Source organism: Myodes glareolus, chromosome 9 (assembly GCF_982192425.1).
Source record: "Myodes glareolus chromosome 9, mMyoGla1.1, whole genome shotgun sequence".
NCBI lineage: Eukaryota > Metazoa > Chordata > Mammalia > Rodentia > Cricetidae > Myodes > Myodes glareolus.
The window spans coordinates 47,695,861-47,720,390 of NC_142034.1; the positions used below are offsets into that span (position 1 = coordinate 47,695,861).

Sequence of the window (24,530 nt, forward strand, 5' to 3'; positions counted from 1 at the left end):
CACCAGGGCAGGGTTTCTAGTGTAGGAAGGGTAGAGGTGAGTCTGTGGAGAAGTATTGGGACTCCTAGGCCCCAGAGCCAGCCCCAAGGCTCCATGAATCAGAATAGCGATGCTGGTAGTGTCTTTGAGGAGTCCGGGGAGTTTTAGCAATGGTTCTCTCACTGACTTGTCAATAGTATATCATTTCTATTTTCTAGACAACTCAGACTCTTGTGGGTGAGGTAATGTAGGATGGATCACTGGTGCAGGTCCAGTCTCTAGGCCCATTCCTATACTCTGGTCCTCTCCCCAATCAAAGGAGTCACATACAAGTGTATAAGCCACATTTATAATTATCCCTCAATGTAACAACTCACACAGAACAGACAGCCGTGGCTCACTAGAAGCCTGGGGGGGGGGGAGTAATTCTTAACACATGGTGGCTCCCAGAATAGAATACAGAACGTAGAGTAACTGGAATGACTCTCAGGCTCAAATCATAAGACAGATGTGTGAATTACAGGGCAAGACTCCTGAGGTGTCTTCTCTTGGGAGAAAGGGTACTGAATCACTATTGGCAGTCGGCAATCAGCAGGAACAGGGACAGGCTATATCCACATGGCACCTGCAAAATGCTGAGGCCTCTTCCTGCTAGTCCTTCAAAATGTCTTGAGCCCAGCTTCTCTGCTGCTTCCCATCTAGGTCCCAGTAGGGCCCAGAGAGAGGAGTAGTGTTTTGTCAATGACTCAGGATAGGAGTGGCAGCAGACGAGCTTGATCTAAAGGACCACCAACACCTGCCAACCCTTTGTAAAGGCCAGGGTGGGGACATGGGGCCTCACTCCCTGCAGAAGATAACCCGGATCTATACAATCTGCTGTGCTTAGGCCCAAGAACTTCCTGCTCAGACTCCGCATTACAGGGTAGAGGTAGATATACCATCTACGTAGTCAGTGCCTCAGCTGCAGACAGGGATCTCAGCCTCCATTCATCCCCATGGGGACAACTATGAGATGCCAAGACTTTTGGAACCCAGTGCCACCTAATTTATGGGGCCTGGACAAATGCGAACACTCCCCCTCGCCCACCCCATCCCAGGCCCAAAGCCCAGGATGGCGTGATAGGAATGCAGGCCTGTGCCAAATGGGGCATGTGCCTGGCACAGCTACTTGGGTGTGAGAGAGCATGTTTCTGTGTCGGGGAAAGGGAGAGTAAAGAGGTGGTATGCAAGCTAGTGGCCTTTCCGCATACAGTGGACTGTCCCCAAGTCTTCACCATTGACACACTACTTTGTTTCAATCACATCTCAGTAACAAGAACCTATATTAAATGGCCAGTTCATCCAGCCTGGAGAGAGCAGAGGAGTCTGGCTGAGCTCCCCCAGAAGGTAGAGAACTAGAGGATACTCAGCTGCCTCCTCAGGGGCTGGGCCAGACCCAGCACTCCTGGCAGTGCTGAGGCAGAGCTGGCTTCCAGCCCTAGCCTCCGCCCTGGATTCATTCACTCCCATCTGGACTCAGATCTGTGGCTCAGGCTCATACAGTGCGTCATCCCTCAAAAAGTAGCGAAGCGGGATCTGCAGGGGTGAAACAGATGACAGAGAGGTAAGCAGAGGTCTTACCCACGTTCCTAATGCCCACCACCCAATAGATACAGCTCCACAGGCACAGGGTACTTCCCAGGTCTGTGGCCTCAGAGCACTAACAAGGGGCTCAAGTCCTTCAAAGGAACCCTCCCCTTCTCCCGCCAACACCCCTTACCTTGAAAGGCTGACTTATCCCTACTACAGAGTGCAGATTGTTGCTATAATAACAGAGAAGAAACTGATCCTCAGTTGCAGGAACATCACTGATGTTGATGTATACCTGGAGCAACAGGAACAGTGTCAGCTGTAGGGCCCTGGGCCCTCCCCAGTGTAGTAGTAAACTACCCAACACTTTCTTCCCTCCGGAAGACAAGAATATTTAGTAAAGTTTGCAGGATGGAGATGTACCTGGTTTAGGTTGTTGCTACCGGAGACTTGGTTGTCACCAACCCAGACATAGGACACATAGTCGTTAATGTGGCGCATCCGTACCTGTGAGTGGAAATGAGACAGTCAGTGGCTGAGCAGGGTATAAGAGCTAGAGAAATCCTACTGAGAAGGTGGTCTTCCTACTGGGGCTGGCCGGTGCACTCTTTTCCCTTCCCGGACAGGCCCTAAGTTGGTAAGGATCTCTGGGGTGAACAGTGGTCTCTGCCCAATTCCTGTGAGCCCAAATGATGAACAAACCAGAGGATGATGAACTCCCTGCCAAGCTTGCCACATCACCTTGTACAGTCCGATCCAGTCCCAGGGGCTGCTGAGGAACTCTGAGGTAGAGGTGTAGCTGATCAACATGTCGTTCTCCATGGTCCACAGGTATTCAGGCATCATGGTGACCAGTGGGACAGACATCAGGGGGTTCAGCTAAACACAGGGGCGGGAGGTAGACTGAAATCCTTAAGGTATCTCTTCCTTATGATGTCCTTCAGTGTGGTGGGGGCAACAGACACCCAGAGCAGTGGGCACAGAACTTTGCTACTCTAGCTGACCCTAGCTGACCAACAGGAAAGAGAAAGGGTCAAAGTGGCCTGTCAGAGGGAGAGCTTGCCCTGCCACAGGAATGGGGTCTAGAACCAGGTAGACAGCCCAGAGCCCAGAGCTGAGGCTGAGTGTGAGTGGGGAAGCAGGAACTGCCTTAAGAAAATAAGTCTCAAAGCTGCTCTTTTCCCAAGGTTTTCGCTCTGTGGAGAAATGCTGTACTGAGAGGAGCTGGACAAATGGGGAAGGGCCAGTGCTGAAGCTGGGCTAGTGCTGATGCTGGGGAGCAGGCAGTTAAATGTGGCCACGGTAAAGGATGGAGAGCTCCCTCTGCAACTTGATCTAGACACAATGAGGACAAATAAAAGGGAGTTCTACCTCACATAGTAGGTAATAAGCATGATGGACCTCATTAACCTCCAGGGAGAGTACCAAGAGGAAACAGGAGCCTGCTCACAAAGGACCTAGACACGAGTCTGACAGAAAGAGCCGTCAACAGCTCCTCAGAAACACTGGCTACCTGACCTGAGAGGAAAGGCAATCACGTCTTCCTACAGGTGTCTCCTGCAGATTACCTGACATTACAGCTCGGCCCTAGAGGGCCAGTGGGCTGGCCCAGCACAGTTCTCCCTCTGCTATGTTTTGGGAAGCCCAGAACCTCACCTCCAATTCGAAGGTTCCAGTGACAGGCTTATGGTCACTGATGCTGTACGACATGTGGCTAATGTAGCTCTTTAGCGTCAGTGAGAAGTAGGAGGTTGGCAGGCTGGAGGCCAAGGGGCTGGCCTGTGGCTGCCGCTTCAGCCTCCACAGGATGCGGTCAGTCCACGCAGGCTTGCGTTTTTTCTCACTTAGGGTAGAAAAAAGAACGGAAAGAAAGGGGTTGATATGACAGCAGAAATGCGCTTCCAAGGGCCTGCTTAAAAGTCTACCAGCAGCCCAAGACTTCCAGGCCACAATTGGGAGAAGCACAGTGGCAGGTGACAGGATCCAGTAGAAGCAGCAGGAATCAACCACAGACCCTCTGCCTAAGCCCACATTTTGTGAATTAAACTCTGATTTAGGAACATTCCATTCAAGGCACTCCTAAAAAAGAAAGAAAGAAAGAAAGAAAGAAAGAAAGAAAGAAAGAAAGAAAGAAAGAAAGAAAGAAAGAAAGAAAGAAGCAGAAAAAAACCTAGGCTGGATTTTGAAGTTGTAGAGACTCGGCCATGACTGGGGAATGCTTACCACAGGCCTGTGGTTAGTCTGGTTACCACTCACCCTTTACAGTAGTGAGATTGAGTCTGAGAATGGGAGTAACTTTCCCAGAGTTACTAAGTGGTGCATCCAGGACTCAAGGCCAAGCAAGCAGCATGACCACAGAGCACATGTTCTGAACCACCAAGCTAACCCTCTTAGGTTCCAGCTTCCTCCTCTGCAAAATGGAGATGAGAAGAGTTGTTATCTCATGGAGCTGCTAAGATGACAAGGTGAGCTGAGTCACTTCTAGATCTAGAATGAGCTTCTGCATGAAATAGGCTCTCTGTAGAACTCGCTGTGCTTAGACAGGGTCTCCTGAGTCCAAGCTGGCCTTAAACTCCATAAAGGTTAGGATGAGTTTGAACTTCTCATCCTCCTGCCTTCATCAGTGCTGGGAGTTCAGGTGTGTGCTACCATGCCCAGTTTATGTGGTACTGGCGATCCAGCTCAGGGCTTCTGTATATGCTAGACAAGCACTCTACCAACTGAACTACATGCCAAGCTCCCACTGTGATTCTTTGCTCTCAAAAGCCATCAGAGAGTGCTTGACATATAAGCATGAGGGTCTGAATTCAAATCCTTGTAAAATTCAAAACCATGTAAGTATGCATGCATGTGGAAAGCCAGTGCTAAGGAAGCTGGAGCGCAGGAGCCGGCCAGTATAACTGAACAGGTGAGCTCCAGCTCAGTAAGCGACCATTCCAAAACCCGAGGTGGGAGTCAACTGTCATCAACTGTGGTCATGCACACTTTTAATCCTAGCACTGAGGAGACCAAGGCAAGTGAATTTCTGTGAGTTCAAGGCCAGCCTGGCCTATATAGTGAGTTCTAGGACAGCCAGGGCTATAAAAAGAGTCTCATGTGAAAAAGAAAAGAGAAGAAAAAAAAATACCAGGAAGTAAAACTATTTGTCACAAAGCCGACAGCCTGAGTGTGATCCTCAGAACCCACAGGGTAGAAGGTAAAAGTGGGAACCATGCTGGGCAGTGGTGGCTCATGCCTTTAATCCCAGCACTTGGGAGGCAGAGACAGGTAGAGCTCTGTAAATTCAAGGCCAGTCTGGTCTATAGAGCAAGTTCTATAGGACAACCAGGACTATACACAAAGAAACCCTGTCTCAAAAAAAAAAAAAAAAGTGAGAACCAATTCTCTGGAGCTGTGCTGTTTGAAACTGCAAGTGCATCCCCAACATACACTAAAAATATAAAAAGTTCAAACACTAAAAAAATGTTTAAAAAACCTTTTTTGGGGGAGGTTCTTTTGAGACAGGGTTTCTCTGTAGCTTTGGAGCCTGTCCTGGAACTAGCTCTTGTAGACCAGGCTGGCCTTGAACTCACAGAGATCCGCCTGCCTCTGCCTCCTCCCAAGTGCTGGAATTAAAGGCATGCGCCAATACCACCTGACTAAATTATTTTTAAAAAATGTAAAAATCAACTGAAGAAGACAGCAGACACAGACATCTGACCTACACACATTCATGTTCATTCTCTCTTTTTCTCCCCAGAAAGTCAACTCAAAGAATCAGGCATGGTGGCTCATGCCTATAATCCCGGCACTCAACTGGCTAAGGCAGGAGGATCACTTGAGGTCAGTCTGGGGCTACATAAACTTCCAAGCCAGTTTGACTAAGACTGAGTGCCTATCTGAAAGATGGAGGGGAGCAATGGAGCAGTGGTTACCACAGGCTGTTATTTCAGAGGACCTGGATTCAATACCCAGCACCTATGTGGTTGTTTACAATTATCTATAACTCCAATTCCAGGGGATCTAATGCCCTCTTTTGATGTATGTGGATACCAGGCATGCATGTAGTGCAGGCAAAACACACATAAAGCTGGGCGGTGGTGACACACATCTTTAATCCCAGCACTTGGGGGGAGGGGGAGATGAGGCAGATGGATCTCTGTGAGTTTGAGGTCAGTCTGGTCTACAATGCAAGTTGGGTCTATAAAGCAAGTTCCAGGACAGTCAGACTGTTACACAGAGAAACCCTATCTCAAAAAACAAAAACAAATAAAAACCTACATATAAAATAAAAATTAATAAGTCAAAATTTTAAAAAAGTATAGAGTGATGAAGACATTGATGCTGGCCTCCACAGACTCATGCATGGGCAGTGGGCAAGTGCACCCCCCATACAAAAACCCAAGCAAAAAAATGTAAGCAATAACAGATAAACAAACCCCAAATTTAAAAAAAAAACACACACTTCCTAGCCATGGGTGGGACAAGTTGTACACACTTTTAATCCCAGCACTCGGGAGGCAGAGGCAGGCAGATCTCTGAGTTGGAGCTCAGTGTAGTCTACAGAGTGAGTTCTAGGACAGCCACGACTACAGAGAGAAACTCTGTCTTGAAAAACAAACAATTTAATCCCAGCACTCGGGAGACAGAGACAGGCAGATCTCTGTGAGTTTGAGACCAGCCTGGGCTACAAGAGCTAGTTCCAATACAGGCTTCAAAGCTACAGAGAAACTCTGTCTCGAAAAACCAAAACCAACCAACCAAACAAACAAACAAAAAAAAGGCTTTCTTCCTCTAGTGACAGAAGTCACTAGTCAGGTGAGCCTCTGACCCCATTCAGCTCCACTAGCAGCTTCTGAGTTTGGTCATTCACTACTCATCCAACAAACTGGGACAGGAGGGCGGTCAGGGTCCTGTGAGGGTGGAGGGCCTGGGAGGGAGGAGAGTTACTTCTGAGTTCCTCTCCAGCAGAGGATCCTCTTTCCCCACAGTAGTAAAACCTCATCTGACAATTCTCCTACTTAAAATCTTTAGAGGGTTTCACTGCCTCTAATACAAGTCCTTGAGTAGGGTTCCAAGGGATTCAGAAGGCTGACTTCCCACCTGTTGTACAGACTTATTCTCTTGTCGCAGTTCTCAAGTCTCTGCTGGCTAGAACACCCTTCACCAGGGAGAGGTGAAATACACCGTCATAAAGCTGTCCCTAACGTCCTAACCCTGCTTCCAAAGCATTTAACACTAGTACTTCCACAATATTCTACCCTGTGACTTTGATTCTCTGGTAGAATATCAGCTAGCATATGCCTCTAGCGTTCAGGCTTGGCTTCTTGTATCTTTTGGATAGCTTCAGCAATCAAACTTCAGTTTCAGACTCTGGTCCTAAATGTTCATCAGTCTCCTAACTATAAAACCACAAACTCAACCTTTCTCCTCAAAAATGTCCATCCAGAGATAGGCATGGCAGCACATATCCACATTCAAGAGGCAAGGGAAGGCAGAATGATTTGTCTCTGAATTCATAACAGCCTGGGCTACATGAGATGAGATCTCAAAAACACAAACAAGATGGGTCTGGTGGCTCAGGTCTGTAATCAGAACAGTTGGGATGTGGGCAGGAGGATTAGGAGTTCAAGGTCAGTCTCTATGGCCCAGTGAGGTGGCACAGGCTTTTAATCCCAGCATTCAGAAGGCAGAGGCAGGCAGATGTCTGTGAGTTCAAGGCCAGCCTGTTCTACAGAGCAAGCTCCAGGACAACAGACTCCAAAGTTACAGAGAAACCCTGTCTCAAAAAACCAAAAAACAAACAAACAAACAAAAAACAGAGAGAGAGAGAGAGAGAGAGAGAGAGAGAGAGAGAGAGAGAGAAAAGAAATAGTTTGCCTCCTGCTTCCTTCAGTACTTTTTTTTCTGACTACATCCAATACGCAGCAGCACATCTTTCAACAAGGGAGGATGATACCACGGTGAACTGACTCTGACTCTGGAATCAGAAGCCCTCTGGAGGAAGCTTCTGCTCTGCTGACTGGGCGCTATGCCCTCAGGCGAGTGATGCCACCTCTCTACAGCTCAGTTTCTTGAACTTTAAGATGGGACGATAACAGCACTTACTTCAAAGAAGCTGAGACATCAAGTAGTCCAAAAGTGGAAACTCTGGCTAAACCACCTTCTGCCCGTCAGCTCCTAAGGCTGTTTCCGGACTCACTCCTCTGGCTTTCTGTTGTTTGTTTGGAATCAGGGTCCTGCTATGGACCCCTGCACAGCCTGAGACTCACTGTGGACCAGGATATCCTCAAACTCACAAACTATCCACTTGCCTTTGCGCCGCCCGCCGCCCCCCCCCCCCCCCGCTCCAGTGTTGGGATCACTGGAAAACCACTGATCCAATCTCTCCTTGGTCATCATGAACATGAGGTGCCCAGCAAGGCTTACAACTTAATAAGAGTCACACAAATGCACTTCTCCTTCAAAGGACAGCTTCTCCCCAACTCTCTGAGATGGTTAAGAATTCAGACCTGGGGCTAGAGAGATGGCTTAACAGTTAAGAACACTGCGTGTTCTTCCAGAGGACCCAGGTTCAATTCCTAGCACCCATATAGTAGCTCACAACTCTCTGTAACTCCAGTTCTAGGGGATCCAACACTCTCACACAGACATACATGCAGGCAAAATAAGAATGCACAGAAGAAATAAAAGCAAACCATTACAAAACAAAACAAAACAAAACAAAAAAACCAAAAAACTCAACAACAAACCCAGACCTTCTGTCATGTGGTTATCCTCAATCCTGAACCAAAGTCTGCCTCCTTCCTCCTCAGTACTCAGGCAGCCTTTCTTATCTTTTCCACCAAGGCTTACCATCTGTCAGGTAAGCTAAGCAAGATTAAGAAGCAGTGTCAGCCGGGCGGTGGTGGCGCACACCTTTAATCCCAGCATTCACTCTGTGAGATCGAGGCCAGCCTGCTCTACAAGAGCTAGTTTCAGGACAGGCTCCAAAGCTACAGAGAAACTCTGTCTTGAAAAACCAACGGGGGGGGGGGGGGCAGGGAGCTGGAGAGATGACTCAGTGGTTAAGAGCACTGCCTGCTCTTCCAATAGTCCTGAGTTCAATTCCCAGCAACCACATGGTGGCTCACAACCATCTGTAATGAGATCTGGTGCCCTCTTCTGGCCTTCAGGCATACACACAGACAGAATATTGTATACATAATAAACAAATAAATATTAAAAAAAAAGAAAGAAAGAAAAACCAACAGAGGTAGATGGATCTCTGTAAATTCAAGGCTAGCTTGCTCTACATAAATTCCAGGCCAGCAGGAGCTATACAGTGAGACCCTATCTCAAAATAAAAAGCAACCAACCAAACCAAACCAAATCAATGAGACTGTTTTTTTCCCGTCCAGCACAGAACCCAGGGCATGCAGAAGATAACTATCACTGAGCCACACCCCCCAGTTCCCTGAGCTAGTTTGACAAACAAGACAAGAAACAAAAGACAATAAAACATTTTACTGTCTCTATTCTTCAAGTCTACATTTCTTTTTCTATTTATTTATCTTTTATTTTATGTGCATTGGTGTGAAAGTGTCAGGTCCCCTGGAACTGGATTTTCAGACAGTTGTGAGCTGCCATGTGGGTGCTGGGAATTGAACCCGGGTCCTCTGGAAGAGCAGTCAGTGCTTTTAACCGCTGAGCCATTTCTCCAACCCCAAGTCTACATTTCTTATAATTTGAAATGGATATTTAATGCATGATATACTGGCATTGTGACTTCTGTCTTATCAACTGCTTCAATCCCTCCAACGATCCTGTCTTTCGTCCTTAAAACAGACTTATTCATTTTTATTGGATGAGTGCTGCCTGTGCGTATTTTTATGTACCATGTACATGCAGTCCTCACAGATGCTGTGACACTGGAGTAGCAGACAGTGCTGAGAGACCATGTGGGTGCTGGGAACTGAACCTGGGTCCTGCAAGTGTAACAAGTGTTGTGAGCCTCTGAGCCATTTCTCCAGCCCCAGGGTCCTGTCCTACAAGTCACATTTTTCTAAAGCTGAGAGAGGCTACTCTGTCGTGGTGGAAGCAGGATGCTTGCCCAGACCTGCTGACTACAAAGTCTGTATGCCTTCATTGTACTCCATTCTGTCCCTCACCTCTGTGAACATGCTAACTCCTTTCAGAGAAGCCAGAATGTTCCTACAGCGTAGATTAACCTCACTAAGGTTTTCTGGATGAATAGTTTGAGTATAACTTTCTCAAATGAATGAACATGCCTTCACGTTCAGAAAACTAAAGTGACAAAACTCTGCAAGATTCTCTAAAGATTCTAAAAACAAAACAAAACAACACAACACACCAACCACAGAACCAGTCTACTGACCCAGAGTAGCTATGGTCCAGTAGTCTGCTCAGTTTCTGTGTGAGAGAGTATTTCACTTCAGCTCCCTATGGACAGCTTTAAGTGCTTCACTGGAACCTGGAGCATGTGAGCACGTAATGTGTCTGTGACACAGTCTTGACTAGCTTTGATCATAATACCCTCTGCTCCATAGCCAATCTGTATCCATGATTACTGTAACAAGACCCGGTGCAATCCCTGACTCTAACAGGATTTCCCGCCCTGCTCTCAGCCCCTCCACCCTCCCCTGTAATGGAGCTGACCTCGTTTCTCATTACATCTTGGCTCAGGGACACTGCTCAGCTGATGAAAGCCGTATTCTATGCTCTGTTCACAAATCATTTACAGTCACTTTGTAACGCTAGACAGACACATAAGTCACTTACAGTCACTTAGGACAGCTACCCAGGCCAGGGTCTTGCTCCCAAGGTGCCACTCACCAGTGCTATGGATGGACTTAGAGGGCCTGTCTCTCTTCTCTCTGCCAATATTGTTGCCTCCTTCAGTCTACTCTCCTGGGGACTGACGTGCATATAGCTCAGAGGCAGGATACTTGCCTAGTATAAGTGGGGCTCTAGGATTACCCCATCACTACAAAAACAAACAAACCCACCTCTCCTTGACAAGTATAATTGACCCTTCCTGTCTCTGACTGCCAGCTTCCTTTGGCACTTCGAGTTCTGGAAATGTATTGACTGACTTCTAACCAAGCTAATCATGACTATTTGGCTCTCCCTGTCATTGGTGGGTCCCTTTGCTAGACTGGTTTGAATATTCTTCTCAGGCTCCCGATTCAAACATAAGCTAGGTACTGTCTTTCTACCTGGGATGAACATAAATTAGATCCAGATTCTGCGCTGGGTATCACGAGGACAGAAATGGTTCACTGCAGGTTTCTTTTGTTTGGCAGTGTTAGGTACCAAACACATAAAGGTCCAACCAGTGGGCTAACTCTCCTGCCCTTTGGTTTTTGAGAGAAAATTCCATTATGTAGCTCAGAAGACATGATCCTTATGCTTCTGTCTCTCAGGTGGCTGGGATTATATATTTGTGTATATGGATGTGCCTGTATGTGTGTGTGGTATATTTAGGTTTTTGTGTGTGTGATGTGTGCAGAGGTCAGAAATTGGTCTCTCTTTTCATTGCTCTCCATCATGTTTTTTTGTTTTTGTTTTTTGAGACAAGGTTTTTCTGTGTAGCCCTGGTTGTCCTGGAACTTACTTTGTAGACCAAGCTGGCTTCAAGCTCAGAGATCTGACTGCCTCTGCCTCCCAAGTGCTGGATTTAAGGCATGTGCCACCACTGCCCGGCTTCTGTCCTCTTTTTTGAGGCAGGATCTCTTATTGAATGTGGCAGTTACCATTTGTCTGATAGTAGTCTGGCTGATCAAGAGTTCCAGGGTTTTGGCTGTTTCTTGCAACCCCATCCCTGGGCTTACAGGTATAGACTTTAAAATGGATGCTGAGAATCTAAACTTGTGTCCTTATGTTTACACAGCAGGAACTTCACCAACTGAGCCATCTCCTGAGTCCTGGGGTTACACAGCACATACAAAGTTTAGTGTAATCCGAGGCAGTGGAGTCCCCTAGCACTTTCAATGTCTCAACTGTTCTCCAGATGGGTTCAGCAATGTCCACCACAGGAAGTAACAGCTATCACTGGCCTAAACAGGAGTTTTTCAATCATGATGTCCACTGTTCCTGCCTACACATCTTTTTATGGGCTCTAAGCACCACCGAAAATTCATAGCTCTGCATCGGGCAGTTTAGGGTTCAGATTCTTCCTAAATCTCAAAGCTTCTTACTACCTGGCTTAGAAGTACCTGAAATCCATTCTCCTTATTTAAATTTACTTATTATTAGCCTGGTGTTTGTTGGTGGTGTGTAGGCCCATGTTTTTATATGGTATGGCAGGCAGCCAGGCTCTCAAGCCATAGTTAGTACCTGAGGTGGTCATGTAGTCTTCCAGACAGGTTGTTGCTACCCGAACAAAGGTTCAGGATGATGTTATGCTCCTACATGTCCTGAATAGAGATGCTAATTCAGCCTACGTATCAGAGCTAACATACAGAGCAAAAAGATAAAAAGACGTGAAAAAATGGACATAAAAAGGTGTGGTCAAAGGTGTAGATATGACTAAAGCTATTTACCTGGTTACCTAGGAAACAGAATTCTAATGAATTTCCTCCTCAGTTTACATTTTGGTATAAAGGCTGTTTGGAGAATAAACGAGAGAAATTTTTCAGGATGTGAACTCAGGATTTCATGAGGGATCACTGAGAATCTCCCTCCCTATAAAGCCATGTGAGTTGTGTCTTTATCCCCACGCCTCCATGATGGTCCAGAGAGATAATTTAGGGCCCAAGCTGGGAAGTGGACCCCGATATAATGGTGTGCAACGTGGTCCGGGACCGGGCCACGACAGTGGTGCATGCCTTTAAATCCTAGCACTCAGGAGACAAGAGGCAGGTGGATCACTGAATTCAAGGACAGCCTGGTCTACAAAGTGAGTTTCAGGACATGTAGGACTGTTACACAGAGAAATCCTGTTTTGAAATACAATAATAATAATAATGAATGTTAATAATAAAAATAAATAAATTTACTTATTATTAGTATATATACTTGCCATGGCATACATGGAAGTCAGAAGACAACTTGTGGGTTCTGGAGACTGAACTCAGGTCATTGCATAGCAAGCATTTTTATACACTGAGCCATCTTACCAGCCCTCCTTTTTGATACAAAGTCAGTATCAGCCCTGTCTGCCTAATGAGCACATGTGAAGAATGAAGTAATGCAAGCCTTTTTGCACAGTGCCTGGGACATGGTAAGAGCTCCATATTGGTCACAATGAACTAGTATATAGTAATAAGCATCTGCATCCTCCTTAGTGGTATTTATTTGTCTTGATTCTCCCCTTTTGCTCCTGCTGGAAAGACTGGCTATGAACTGGGTGTTCTGCTGACAATCCAGGGCTTTATACATGCTAGCTAGCATTACACCAGAGCTACAGACCTAGCCCTACACTGAAATGAAGTACTACAGGTGAAAAAGCACTACCAAGTCCAGAGAATCAGATCTGAGCCCAGCTCACCCATTAGCTAAGCCACCTGAGGGCCTGTACTAACCACCTTCTCAGATCTTGCCAGCTCCAGCCCAGACTCAACTACACTTCAAGTTTACTGGTAGGCACTCCCTTATGAACCGGGGGAATTATACCCTACTTGTTAAGGATTGAACCCTGATGTAGGTGGGTTTTCTTTCTATAAGTTACTCTCATTGATTAATAAAGAAACTGCTTGGCCTGATAGGACAGAACATAGGTGGGTGGAGTAGACAGAACAGAATGCTAGGAAGAAGGCAATGAGGCAGACGCCATGGCTCTCCTCTCTGAGATGGAAGTGGGTTAGAATCTTCCCGGTAAGCCACAAACTCGTGGTGCTACACACATTATTAGAAATGGGTTAGATCAATATGTAAGAGTTAGCCAATAAGAGGCTGCAGATAATGGGCCAGGCAGTGTTTAAATGAATACAGTTTCCATATTCATTTAATTCATTTCCGTAATTATTTTGGGTAAAACTATCTGGGTGGGCGGTGGGAAGTGGCCCGCCGTTCCTTTCTACAGAACCCAAGGCCTTCCAGGTGCTAGTCAACTCTTCTATCACTGAGTTACAGGTCAAGTTCACCCGGAGGTCTTGAGGTGCTGGCCTCCAAGGCCCCAGTCAGTTCTTGAGGCTCAAGTTCAATGAATAGCTGTAGAGACCACAGTCTCCCTGCAGCTGCCATCACATCAGCCAGCCACATCTTGTCCTCTTACCTACTTTCCAGCCTATGCTGTTGACAGGCTGCACTGTCTCTGGAGTGCATTGCCTCTAATTGTGTAGACTGTCCTAGCCATAGCCCTTCCCTGTTCCATATTCCTGAAATGGTGCACCCTTTCCCCCATTTCCTTGGTAAGGACATTTAGGCTGTCAAATCATTTGCATACATGAAGCCTATTTGCACACATGTCAAACAATTTGCATACATGAACCTTTTGCCCTGGCCTGCTGTGGAGACACCTATTTCTCTTTTTACTACCAGGAGTTTGGGCCACTTTGCTGGTGTCTCCCTCTCTGATAATCTGTGTCCTAACCTGGTCAGGAACCTGCTGCCAGAGTTGCTCTTGCTCTCCATTTGAGCCTTAGGTTTTGGAAGTGACCTGGCTCTTCCTTAGCTTCTTAGAAAGTTTTTCAGAAAGACTACCACCCCACCAGAAGAGACCAATCTAAATAATCATCACAGATACCACCCATGCGCAGTGAGTACCAGGTCCTGAGTTAGGCATATGCAAGGTCTCGACCAGCTCCAAACCTCATGAGTTGTGTATACTGCTTATGCCCATTTCATGAACCTTGTGGCTGAGGACAGCAGCCTGAGGAGCAGCTGAGTATACTTCCTCTGGGTTGTTTACTGGCAACTTCACTTTTTCCTTCCTTTCTTTCCTTTGGATGTGTGGTTTTTGTTGTTGTTGTTTCATTTGTTTGTTTGTTTTGTTTCTTCAAGACAGGGTTCTCTGTGTAACCATCCTGGCTGTCCTGAACTAGCCTTGACTCACTGAGATCCACCTGCCTCTACCTTCCAAGTGCTGTGATTAAAGGCATGTGCCACCACTTCCTGCTTATTTATTTTTATTCAAGGTGCATTGGTGTTCTGCCTGCACATATATCTGTGTGGGGTGTCAGATCCCCTAGAACTGGAGTTAGAGACTACCCTGTGGGTGCTGGGAATTGAATCTTGGTCTTCTGGAAGAAAAGCCAGTGCTCCTAACCACTGAGCCAGCTCTCCAGCTCTGGGTAAGTGTTTTTTTTTTTTTTTTAAAGACTGGGCTTCATGTAGCCCTGGTTGGCTTCAAACTTGTGAGGGTGACCTAGCCTGTACCTCACAAGTGTAAGTATTACAACTGTGCAAAAACCGTATCTAATTTTCCACTATTTTTCATCTTCTCACATAGTGTCTGACCTACTCAGAATCTGGGACAGGGAAACTAAATGTGAATAAGTATCTTAGGTAATCTTTTGTCCCCCTGTGTGGGGACTAGAAGGCCCTACAGAGTAGAGGCAAGGGTTCCCTGAATGCTCTGAAGCCTTCCCTTCTAAGTTAGGGCTGTGTCTGCTCTTGTCTATACCTTCCCCTTCAATAACCTTCTACCCAACAGTAGCCTTCTCTTCCACTGTCAAACCAATCCGGGAAGCTCCCACAGCCACCTCAGGGAAGGGCAGGAGGTTCCACTCCAGTTGATGGCTGGGTCTATTCCTGCTTCCCTGATACCTCTGTTTTGTGGCACACCCCGACCTCCACCCTGCTCCCAGGGCTGGCTGGCCTCCTGGGCACCAATTCTTCCTCACCTTGTGTCATAGTTGTTGGAGTGCCTGTCAAACTTGTAGGTGGGTGGGAAGAGCAGGGAACCTTCCTGAAACTCCCGGAGCAGTGGGTCATGTCTCTTGGCAATGTAGAGCTGTGGATAAAGACACAGTCCCCATCTTCTCAGTCCTGATGCAATAGGTCAGCACCATCCTCTCACTGTCACTGCTTCAGCAGTCCCCAGAATCTTCTGAATATGTGGCTTTACAGGACTAGTGGAGACAGATGTTTGCCATTTTCTGTCTATCCTTCCTCTATGGAGAGCAGACCTTGATTTCTAACTGTCTGGAGGTCACTAGAAGACTTGTGTCAGAGGACATAGGAAAGCCAAGGCCCTCAAAGGGGTGGTATATTATTCTGCAGAGGTAGCCTTGCTTGGGACAGGAGAAGCAACAGGAATACAAGCAGGCTGATGCATGTTATAAGACCAGCACTGGCCAATGCTAATCTGGAACCCCTCCCATGCCTTGTTTTTAGGGAGATGCTAGCATTTCACACTATAATTTAGACTTGGTTGGAAGTCTTGTAGCCAAGGTGGAATCAAAACCATAACAACCCCCTTGTCTAACGTCTCGTCACAGGTGTGAGCTGCCAATGTCCAGCCTGGCTCCCTATGCTTGAGAATGTCAATGGTTTCTCTAGGTCAAGATCAGTACTGACAGTATGGCTGCTCCACACCTCCATGTGCAAAACTTTGCTGGACTCTTCCCACCCAGAGAGAAAGGAGAACAGATTCCAGATAACTGGAGCACTGCTGGTCTCTGAACATTTCACAGACCTCCATGACAGGTTCAGATCACACACACACAGCCCAGACCTGTGCGCGCTCTCTCTCTCTCATTCACACATATACCCCAGATCCTCTGCTCACTTCACACACACACACACACACACACACACACACACACACACCCCAGACCTTCTGCTCACTTCACACACACACACACCCCAGACCCTCTGCTCACTTCACACACACACACACACACACACACACCCCAGACCCTCTGCTCACTTCACACACACACACACACACACACACACACACCCCAGATCCTCCACTCATTTCACATACACACACACACACACACCCCAGACCCTCTGCTCATTTCACACACACACACACACACACACACACACACACACACACACACACCAGACCCTCTGCTCACTTCACACACACACACATACCCCAGACCCTCTGCTCACTTCACACACACACACACACACACACACACACACACACCCCAGACCCTCTGCTCACTTGATACCTGGTCCTTCTTCCACAGCTCGCTGTAGTTCTGCTTTGATATACACTCCTGAACAAAGAGCAACCCAAAGTCCTCAATGCGAAAGTTCATGTCTCCAAACCACAGAATGAGGCTTCAGGAAAAAAAGGAGGGTAGCCTGAGGTTTGTGGTGAGGTCAGTGAAGAGCCACGGGTCTGCTGAGCACAAGGGCTGCTGGGGAAGAAAAAGCTGAGAGGACAAGTGAGAAGCTAGACTCTAGGACAACAGCAGATGAAAGCAGGGCATGCATGGGTCCAGCAGGACAGTCCTTGGTGCCAATGCTATAATTTAAGTTAAAGGACTTGTCCAGATAAGCATATGGCAAATACAGAGCAGGCTCTAGCCCTGTTCCCCAACTGGCCATCTGGACAAGCTGAGAAACAACTCCTGTGGAAAACTTAAGAACCACAAGGGTCTTGACCTAGGATGGTTACAAATATCCAGGGTTTCTAGGAAAGACAAAGAGGCCAGAGGAAGGTAGACATCAGGTGGGCAAAACTGGGTGGTACAGCAGATGGGACGTCGGGAAAGGGGTTGGCAGGGGCTGGGAGATGGAACACTACTGACTGGCAGCAAGCTGGCGTGGGGGAGGGCAGGGGTGACAGTTTGCAGCTTCAGGCTCACTCATGGTCCAGGATGTTGGGGATATTATATCCCTCAAAAGTCTGACTCTCCAAGATTCGGTCAAAGTGTTCCAGCCGCTGATCATTGTTGGACATATGGGGAGGCAGGTGGCAGTTGACGATGCTGACATAATAGCCATATAGCTTCAGGCAGATGTTGACTCCCCCTTTGTTCCCCTGGAAGAAGGGTGAGGAGAGACTCTGGATTGTATACACACCCCTCTTTTCCCATCCTAGGTCTGAGGGGAGCCAGTCTTACCTCCCCCAGGATCTCAGCCATAGACACTGAGCTTCCCAGCTAATTCTTCCATGCACAAAGCCCAGTACCCCAATCTAGGATCTCTGGAATATCCAGGCCCTGCTGGGATGGAAGGCTTTGGGGTGGGGCATGGGGGCAGGTATGCAGGGTCCTAGAATACCCAGACTCAGTTCATTGCCCCTGTTTTGCTTAGCTCCAAAGCATCCAGTCCTTGCCAGTTCAAATTTCAGAAGAGAGCTCAGTCCTTACCCAGTACCCGTAGAGGCCAGTAGGGGTGGATCTTGTAGAGATGATCTGGATGTAGGGCAAATGCTGATACTTGGCAAAAACCAGTAAGAGAAGCCCCTGCATGCGGACTTGGGAGATCTGCAGCAGAGGGCAAAGGTCATTCATTAAACTGCAAAGGTCAATTGTATACCTTCTAAGCCCGACCAGGGCTTTTAGAAGAGTCTGGAATCACATTCAAAGCCCTGCCCAAGAGTCTATGGAGCACAGTTTGAATCTGAATTTCACTTTTTCCTTTTCTTTTCTCTCAGCTGCCCAACAGTGCATTATGGGAGCTACAGCTTTGATTTCTGCTTACGGTCCTGGGGATGGAGGAGAATGAAGGGGCTTCTGAGGGAGCCTGCCACTAGGAAGGTGACTCTTCCAGTCCAGCCTGCGCGCAGCTGGTGCTCATCTCACACACGCTGTCCTAAGATCCTCTGTATACTTCCCACCTCAGCCTCCAGCTTCATCCAGCTTCTCGTGGATGAAGCAGGAATAATACAATGTCATATATGCTGTGAAGATACTATTTGTTGACTCAGTGATAATTGAGTGCTTGCATCTATATTCAGGTGAACACTGCAGAGGTTACCAGGTTGCTGCTCTGTTGATTTCCACCTTATTCCTTTGGGACAAAATCCCTGACTGAATGTGGAGTTGGGTTAGTGACCAGCAAGTCCAGTGATCCTCCTCTGTCCACCCCCTCATAGCGCTAGAGTCCGTATGACCATGCCTTGCTTTTCATGTGGGCTAGGATCTGAACTCAGCTTTCGAGGCTACTGCAACAAGTGCTCTAACTATTGAGCTATCTCTTCACCCCACTGCCTTTTTTGAGACAAGGTCTTGATACATATCCTAGGTATACCTAGAACTGACAATCATCCTGCAAGGCCTCGAGTGCTGGGATTACAGGTATGTGGCCCCATACCCATTTGTGCTTAGGGACTCTATTTTTGATGCAGGGTCTCTCTGTGTTGCCCTGGCTGTCGTAAAACTCTGTAGACCAGGTTGGCCTCAAACTCAGAGATCTGCCTGCGTCTGCCTCCCAAACACTGGGGTTAAAGGCGTCTGGTATCACCACTCAGCAGCATGGGGATTCTTAAATGTAAGCAAGAACAAGAGAGAAGCTTTTAGTGTGCTGTTTTGAATCCGGAGTTGACTGATGGCAACTCAAATACAAAAATCCATTGACACATTTACTGTTGTGTCATTCACCTTTCTTCCTTTCCCCCCACAACACTGAGGACCAATTTCAGTGCCTGATGCATGCTTGGTAATCATCTGAATATTTTTCTATACATGTCCTAGTCCAGCAAAAAATCACCATGAAAGTGATGGTGTGTGTGTGTGTGTGTGTGTGTTACACATAAATAGAAAGTTAGGCATGATGGTATATGCTGTAATCCTAGCACTCGGAAAATGGAGGCAGGAGGATCAAGAGTTTAAGGTTAGTCTGGGAAACAGGAGACACGGCTGCAGAAATGTAAATAAATAAATAATTTCAGAGTCCGTGGTTCAATGTCCATGAAGGGATGTAACTGAGTACTGAGGCCAGGCTCCAGAGCTGGGGAAAGCACCTACACCCACGGAGAGGTTCAAGCTTTCCCGCAGCTGTCAGGAATCACTGGTCCTGGCTTGCTAATATATGGCTGAGATTCTGGGAGGCAGGGGAACTAGGAAGACTGTTTCAGGATTGCCAAAATGTCTACGATTGCTGGCTGTAGACGTGGGGTGGGAAGAGGCCATCCCTAATGACCCTGCCTCTCAGGCCTGGACTGTGTACACCCACCACTCCAGTAGCTGTTTCCGGAGCATGAGGTGCAAAGGCCAAGGAGGAAATCTCCGGGTGGAGAACTATACTGGGGCCTTCCAGGAATTATGAAACTTGATCCCACAGTCCAGGAGCAGCCCTAGTACAGCAGTAGAATCAAAGTAGGGGGAACCCCAAATTCAGTACTGAACAAAGGAGATCTGGGAGCCTGAATCCTCTGAGGCTGCTACAAACATATACACTAACCTACCCTCCACCCTAAGTCTTCATTTTTTTTTTTTTTTGTAACAAGAAACGAATCTCTGGCCTAGCATATGCGCTTTCCCACTGACTACATCCCAAGTTTTCTATTTTTCCCCATTCACAACTATCTATAGCAACAGAAGTCTAAGCAGGACTATACTATGAGGAACCAAATCCCGGGTCAGAACAGAAACCAAGATTCAGGAGAAGATGTGCATTTACTCCTAACTAACAGAGCATGTTTGGGCCACTGGGCCTCAACACAAAGTCTAGTTCACTTTATAAGAGAGCAGCAGGAAGCCGGGGAAATAGGAGGGAGTGAGGGCAGGACCAGCTAAGACTGGGAGGACGGGTGGGGTTGTGAGGAAAAGCCAGAGCCTTCCAGGGAAAGTTCCAGTGGGAAGAAACTAAGTAGGAGGAGCTAAAGGAGCTGGCAGGAGGCAACTAGACGCAGGGCAGCAAAGAGGGCTCCCTGAGTTCTCAACACACAGCCGGTAAATTCCTACCAGGGACTGGCTGTATACAGGGTTTTCAAGTCCAGGCAGGCCAAGGGAAGGAGAGGCATCGGCTTTGGGTCTTAGACCTCAGGTTAGCTCTCCATTTTAGGAGGCCACAAGAGTAGAATGGGTTGTGCCTCTGCCACAAGCTGAGCTAATTTCCTTGGCTCCATTCCACCCTACCAACCCCTTGCCAATTAGTCAAGGCTTAAGGACTCATGAAGTCTTGGGAAGAAATGAGCACTGAGAGAGGAGGCTCTTCCCTCCATGAGGAAATAGCTCCAAATCTCCTAGGGAAGTCCTCTCAGTTTGTCTGGGGTGGGGGAACAGGGGGAAGGGGTTCTGGGGCTAGCATCACCTAGTCTTGTATCTCTTCTCCTCAGAGGTCCACACAGCTATTGCTCAATCATCCCTGAGCAAACTAGGTAATAGAATTTATACTGAAGAATAAAACTCATCCTAGAAAGGGAACGGAGAGAATTCTAGTGTTTCCAAGCAGCTGGGAACTGGGGACTCTGGATGGGTGTTTGTGCATTCATTGTGGATGCAGGGCAGAAATAAACCAGTGACCTAAAGCCTTCCCATCATTATGCTATGGTTTAACTGGTCCCTCAGATTAAGAAGTACTTTCCACTACACCTGTCTTCCCCTCTCCCAACTTGATATTCATGTCGCCTGTGATAAGTAGGTTAGCCTTGGGATTTCCTGCCAGATTTAGCATACTCTAGTACAATAGTAAAATACAACACTTTAGATCACAAGTTCCAATGTTTGAAAGATCTGGATTCAGATCCTAGAGAACCCATGTGATTTCTGAGCCTTGGGTTTATCTGTAAAGTATTTCTATTTCAAGAGTTAGGATTGTAAAATAACACACACCAGGAGCTTATTTACACAGTCTAACACCAAACTGTAGCAAGTACGATATGCAGAGATTTCCTGTTGGGCAGCATGCAGAGACTGGAGGTTGGGACAGGAGTAGGCACTGAGATATTAATAAGCCTTGTTGCGTCTCCACTAGGAACTCTCCCGGGGTGATAGATATCTAGGTGTGAAACTATCCCTGGAGTCACAGCTCAGACTGGGGCAGAGGCAGACAGAAGTTCTAGCAGCCAAGTGCAGAGTGAGGTTTCAACCTTTTAATGAATGGGAAGGAGCAGGAAAAGCTAAGAGGAAAAGGAACACACCAGACAAACGACTGGGGGTCAGAGAAGGGGACACACATTCATCTATTGCTCATGAACTTTAACTCACCTTGACAAAATTCAGGGGGGAAAGCACATCCATGAAGATATTGCTCCATGGGTCTTCAAAAGCAGCGTCAGAAAGAAGGCTTATGAGTCCAGAATTCATTTCCTGCAAACTGACCATTCCACATCAGAGGCTCATGCCCTGGCCTGGAGGATACTGCTTCTCCCACAGACATCAGGTACAGCCTCATCAGACGCTCAGACCCGGGTTCTGATGGCCACGATTCCTCCCTTCCCTAGCTGTGTGGTTGTTGTTGACCACTGCTAACCCAGGACAAGAAACATAAGGCTAGGCCCAGAGAGAATGAAAGCGCCTCACCTCCAGACTCCAAAATGAAGGGAGGACAGGTTACAGTATCCTCCACAGGGGCAGAAGACAAGGAGCCCTTCAGATACCTACCCAATGATATATATGTCCATATTCAGGTCTTGGTTGTTCAGTTGAAGTAGGTCACAGAGGTTCACAGTGGGGGATGCTGAGGCCACATTCCATGTCAGAACATGTATACTGTGGAAAAGATATTAAAGAAAGTCATAGAGAATGGAGGCTAAGGATTGGGCAGGGACCTAGGCTGTTAATGACTTCCACGGCAGTGATCATGGGAAATGTGTCTGCATGTTTGCTAGTTTGTTGTTTTTGAGACAGAGTCCCACTATGTAGCCCTGGCCTCCGACTCCTTATGCAGATCAGGCAGGCTTGCCTGGAGCTCACGGTATGTGTGTGGGGTGGGGGGGGGGGAATCAGCCCAGTTTGTTTCTGCATCTTGTGGTAGGAAAAGGGGGAAAGAAACAATGGACTATAAAGTCTTCACCTTCCCTTTTATCCCTAAATCAGGAATCTCTTCCTTTGAACTGGCTCCTCTATGCAGGTTCACAACTGCCAGTACCCCAGCAGCACCTGACGCAGAGCTGCCAAGGGGAACACAAAAGGAGCTTTGGCCAGGAAAAGGAACGAATGATGAGTTGAATAGTCCGAAATTTGTTAACGCATTAACTTTTCCAGCTATCTACACCTCATCAATCTTCTGTGGCTCAGCCGGCAACTTTGTCTCCTGCTCCTCAACCTATAGCTTCCTAAGAGCACCAAGAAGGCATTGGTGGTTGATTGTACCTAATCATGCCTCAGAGCTACGAGAACAGAATTTCAGAAAAGAACAAAATAAGCAGCACATTTCCTTTCTCACTGCGGTCTCATAGATCCCTGAAACACAGCAGATCCTACCAAGGCCTTCAGGGAACCTAAGTACAAGTTTCTAAGGAACAGGTTTATCTATCTCAACAGTCTACTCCATTGGGAAATTCATCAACTGGGGAATAACATTCCAATCTCAGCTCCCTACAAGTCCCAGAGCATCAGGAGAAATAATGAGCAACTCTAAAAACCATGATATCCTATCAGAAGTTCAGGAAAGCGAAGACTTGCAGAGCCCTTGAGTGAGCATGTTGCTATAGCAATGCTCCAAGAAGCCCACACTGTTCCCAGGACAGAGCAAGCAGGAGCTCAGATTCTACAGAGATGAAGCCTGTGAATTCCAGGAATACTGAATATCCTGAAGGGAAGGGCAGGCCGTTCTGTAACATCTCCTGTCCACCAAACCCTGTTCTTAGAGGTACATGTTCTAAGAAGCATGACTTGTAAAAAACGTTTCTTGGCTAGCTTAAAGCAACTTCCTGCCTCTCCCTGTGAATATAAACAAAATACAAAAACCACCTTCTCAGGCCCGCTGAGGGACTATTACTTTGTCTGTTTAAGGTCTCCCCCTGGTGTCCAACAGAGGATTAAGGCGGGTAACCCTTTTACTCAAAAGCTTCTTGTAATCCCAGGCACTTAAGCTAAGTGGATCAAGAATAAAATTCGGTATTTCTTATCCCTGTTCTCAGTTTTGATCATTAGCAGCAAATCCATGCACTATGATTTACACTCACTTGGATGATTAGCGGTGTTCCTCATGATTAAAGACAAGCATGAGACCAGGCTTCTCTTCTAAAGGATCTTATCTAAATCTGATTTCGGATTTCTAGAGCTCATAACCAGATCAAGAGAAGACCCCATGATGTACTGCTGATGAGAAGTAGGAACAAAACTTCTATTCTACAGCCGAAGGGACGAATGTCTTAGCTACTTAGTAGTTAGTTTGTGTGCTCTAAAAACCAACTGGACACTTGCTTAGGAAGCATCTGCAGTGACCAATTCGGCAGTCCAAGTTTAGGGCGGGCATCAGGTCTAACAGCCCATCAACACTAGTCTGGCAGAATCTGGGGGTACAAACTAGGGCAGCCTTGTAGTCCTGTCCTCTTGATCCCACTGTGGTTCGGTACTCTGCCCCACAAACCTGACTGGATCGAAGACAGCGAACCGCCAGAAACCAACCGGCCTACAACTGCCTGCTCACCTCAGTACACAGCCTTTCGGAGCGTTCGGCCTCCGTGGGGACTCAGCCGACATTATTCCCAAGCGGTGATCCCGTAGGCGCGTGTCTCCGCGCTCCAGTCAGTGCGGGCCGGAGCAGCCCTAGGTCGCCGGTATCAGCGGCACTGTTTCCTCCGGGTTGTTTTTCTTCCGGATTCTGACTGTGCGCTTCGGCTTCCGTAGGAGGCGGATCGTGAGCACCCAGGACTGTGGGGTGCGGTGGGGGACAGAGGCGGGACTCTCCGGCAGAGTGTGACGCTCAGAGGCGGAGCGGAGATGGGCTGGGAGACGAAGAGAGGCGTGTTCTATGTGTCACCCACCTCCGACGCCACACGGCCCGCACCGACGTGCGAGAGGGCCCGCGGCGCTGCCGCCGGGCCCGCACTCCCAGCCTGCCTTGCGCGAGGGCGTTGGGGGCGTTGCGGACGGAAGTTGCTATGGCGCGCGGCCTCGGCTGCCTCGAGACGGTCCCTTGGCCTTCTGTCCTCTCTGTTGTCTGCCCACCCTCAGACTCGGGGAGTGCGCAGGGTGCGAACGCTCAGCCTCCCTCACCCCGTTCGTTGGCAGCCTCCTAGGGCTCACAGAGCATTTGCT

At 47.6% G+C, this 24,530-nt stretch overlaps 1 protein-coding gene across 1 annotated transcript; it reads right to left on the minus strand.

Moving 5' to 3' along the window:
- Positions 1-308: 308 nt before the first annotated feature.
- Positions 309-24,201, minus strand: Inpp5k (inositol polyphosphate-5-phosphatase K). The gene is made up of 12 exons (XM_085695327.2): positions 23,920-24,201; positions 21,927-22,034; positions 21,531-21,639; positions 17,748-17,864; positions 17,241-17,416; positions 16,599-16,710; positions 15,315-15,424; positions 3,205-3,391; positions 2,290-2,427; positions 1,972-2,055; positions 1,739-1,843; positions 309-1,554 (listed from the first exon to the last, which is right to left on the minus strand). The coding sequence occupies exons 1-12, from the start codon at positions 23,970-23,972 to the stop codon at positions 1,495-1,497; spliced, it is 1,359 nt and encodes a 452-aa protein (XP_085551453.1). The 5' UTR covers positions 23,973-24,201; the 3' UTR covers positions 309-1,494.
- Between the last annotated feature and the right edge of the window lie 329 nt (positions 24,202-24,530).

Excerpts from the sequence above, each read along its gene's own strand:
- Inpp5k (XM_085695327.2), bottom strand. The coding sequence starts at position 23,972 with ATGTCGGCTGAGTCCCCACGGAGGCCGAACGCTCCGAAAGGCTGTGTA. Across the intron at positions 17,417-17,747 it reads CTGGCCTCTACGGGTACTGG|GGGAACAAAGGGGGAGTCAA; the intron begins GTAAGGACTGAG and ends CCCTTCTTCCAG. Across the intron at positions 2,428-3,204 it reads CTGGAACCTTCGAATTGGAG|CTGAACCCCCTGATGTCTGT; the intron begins GTGAGGTTCTGG and ends CCCTGTGTTTAG.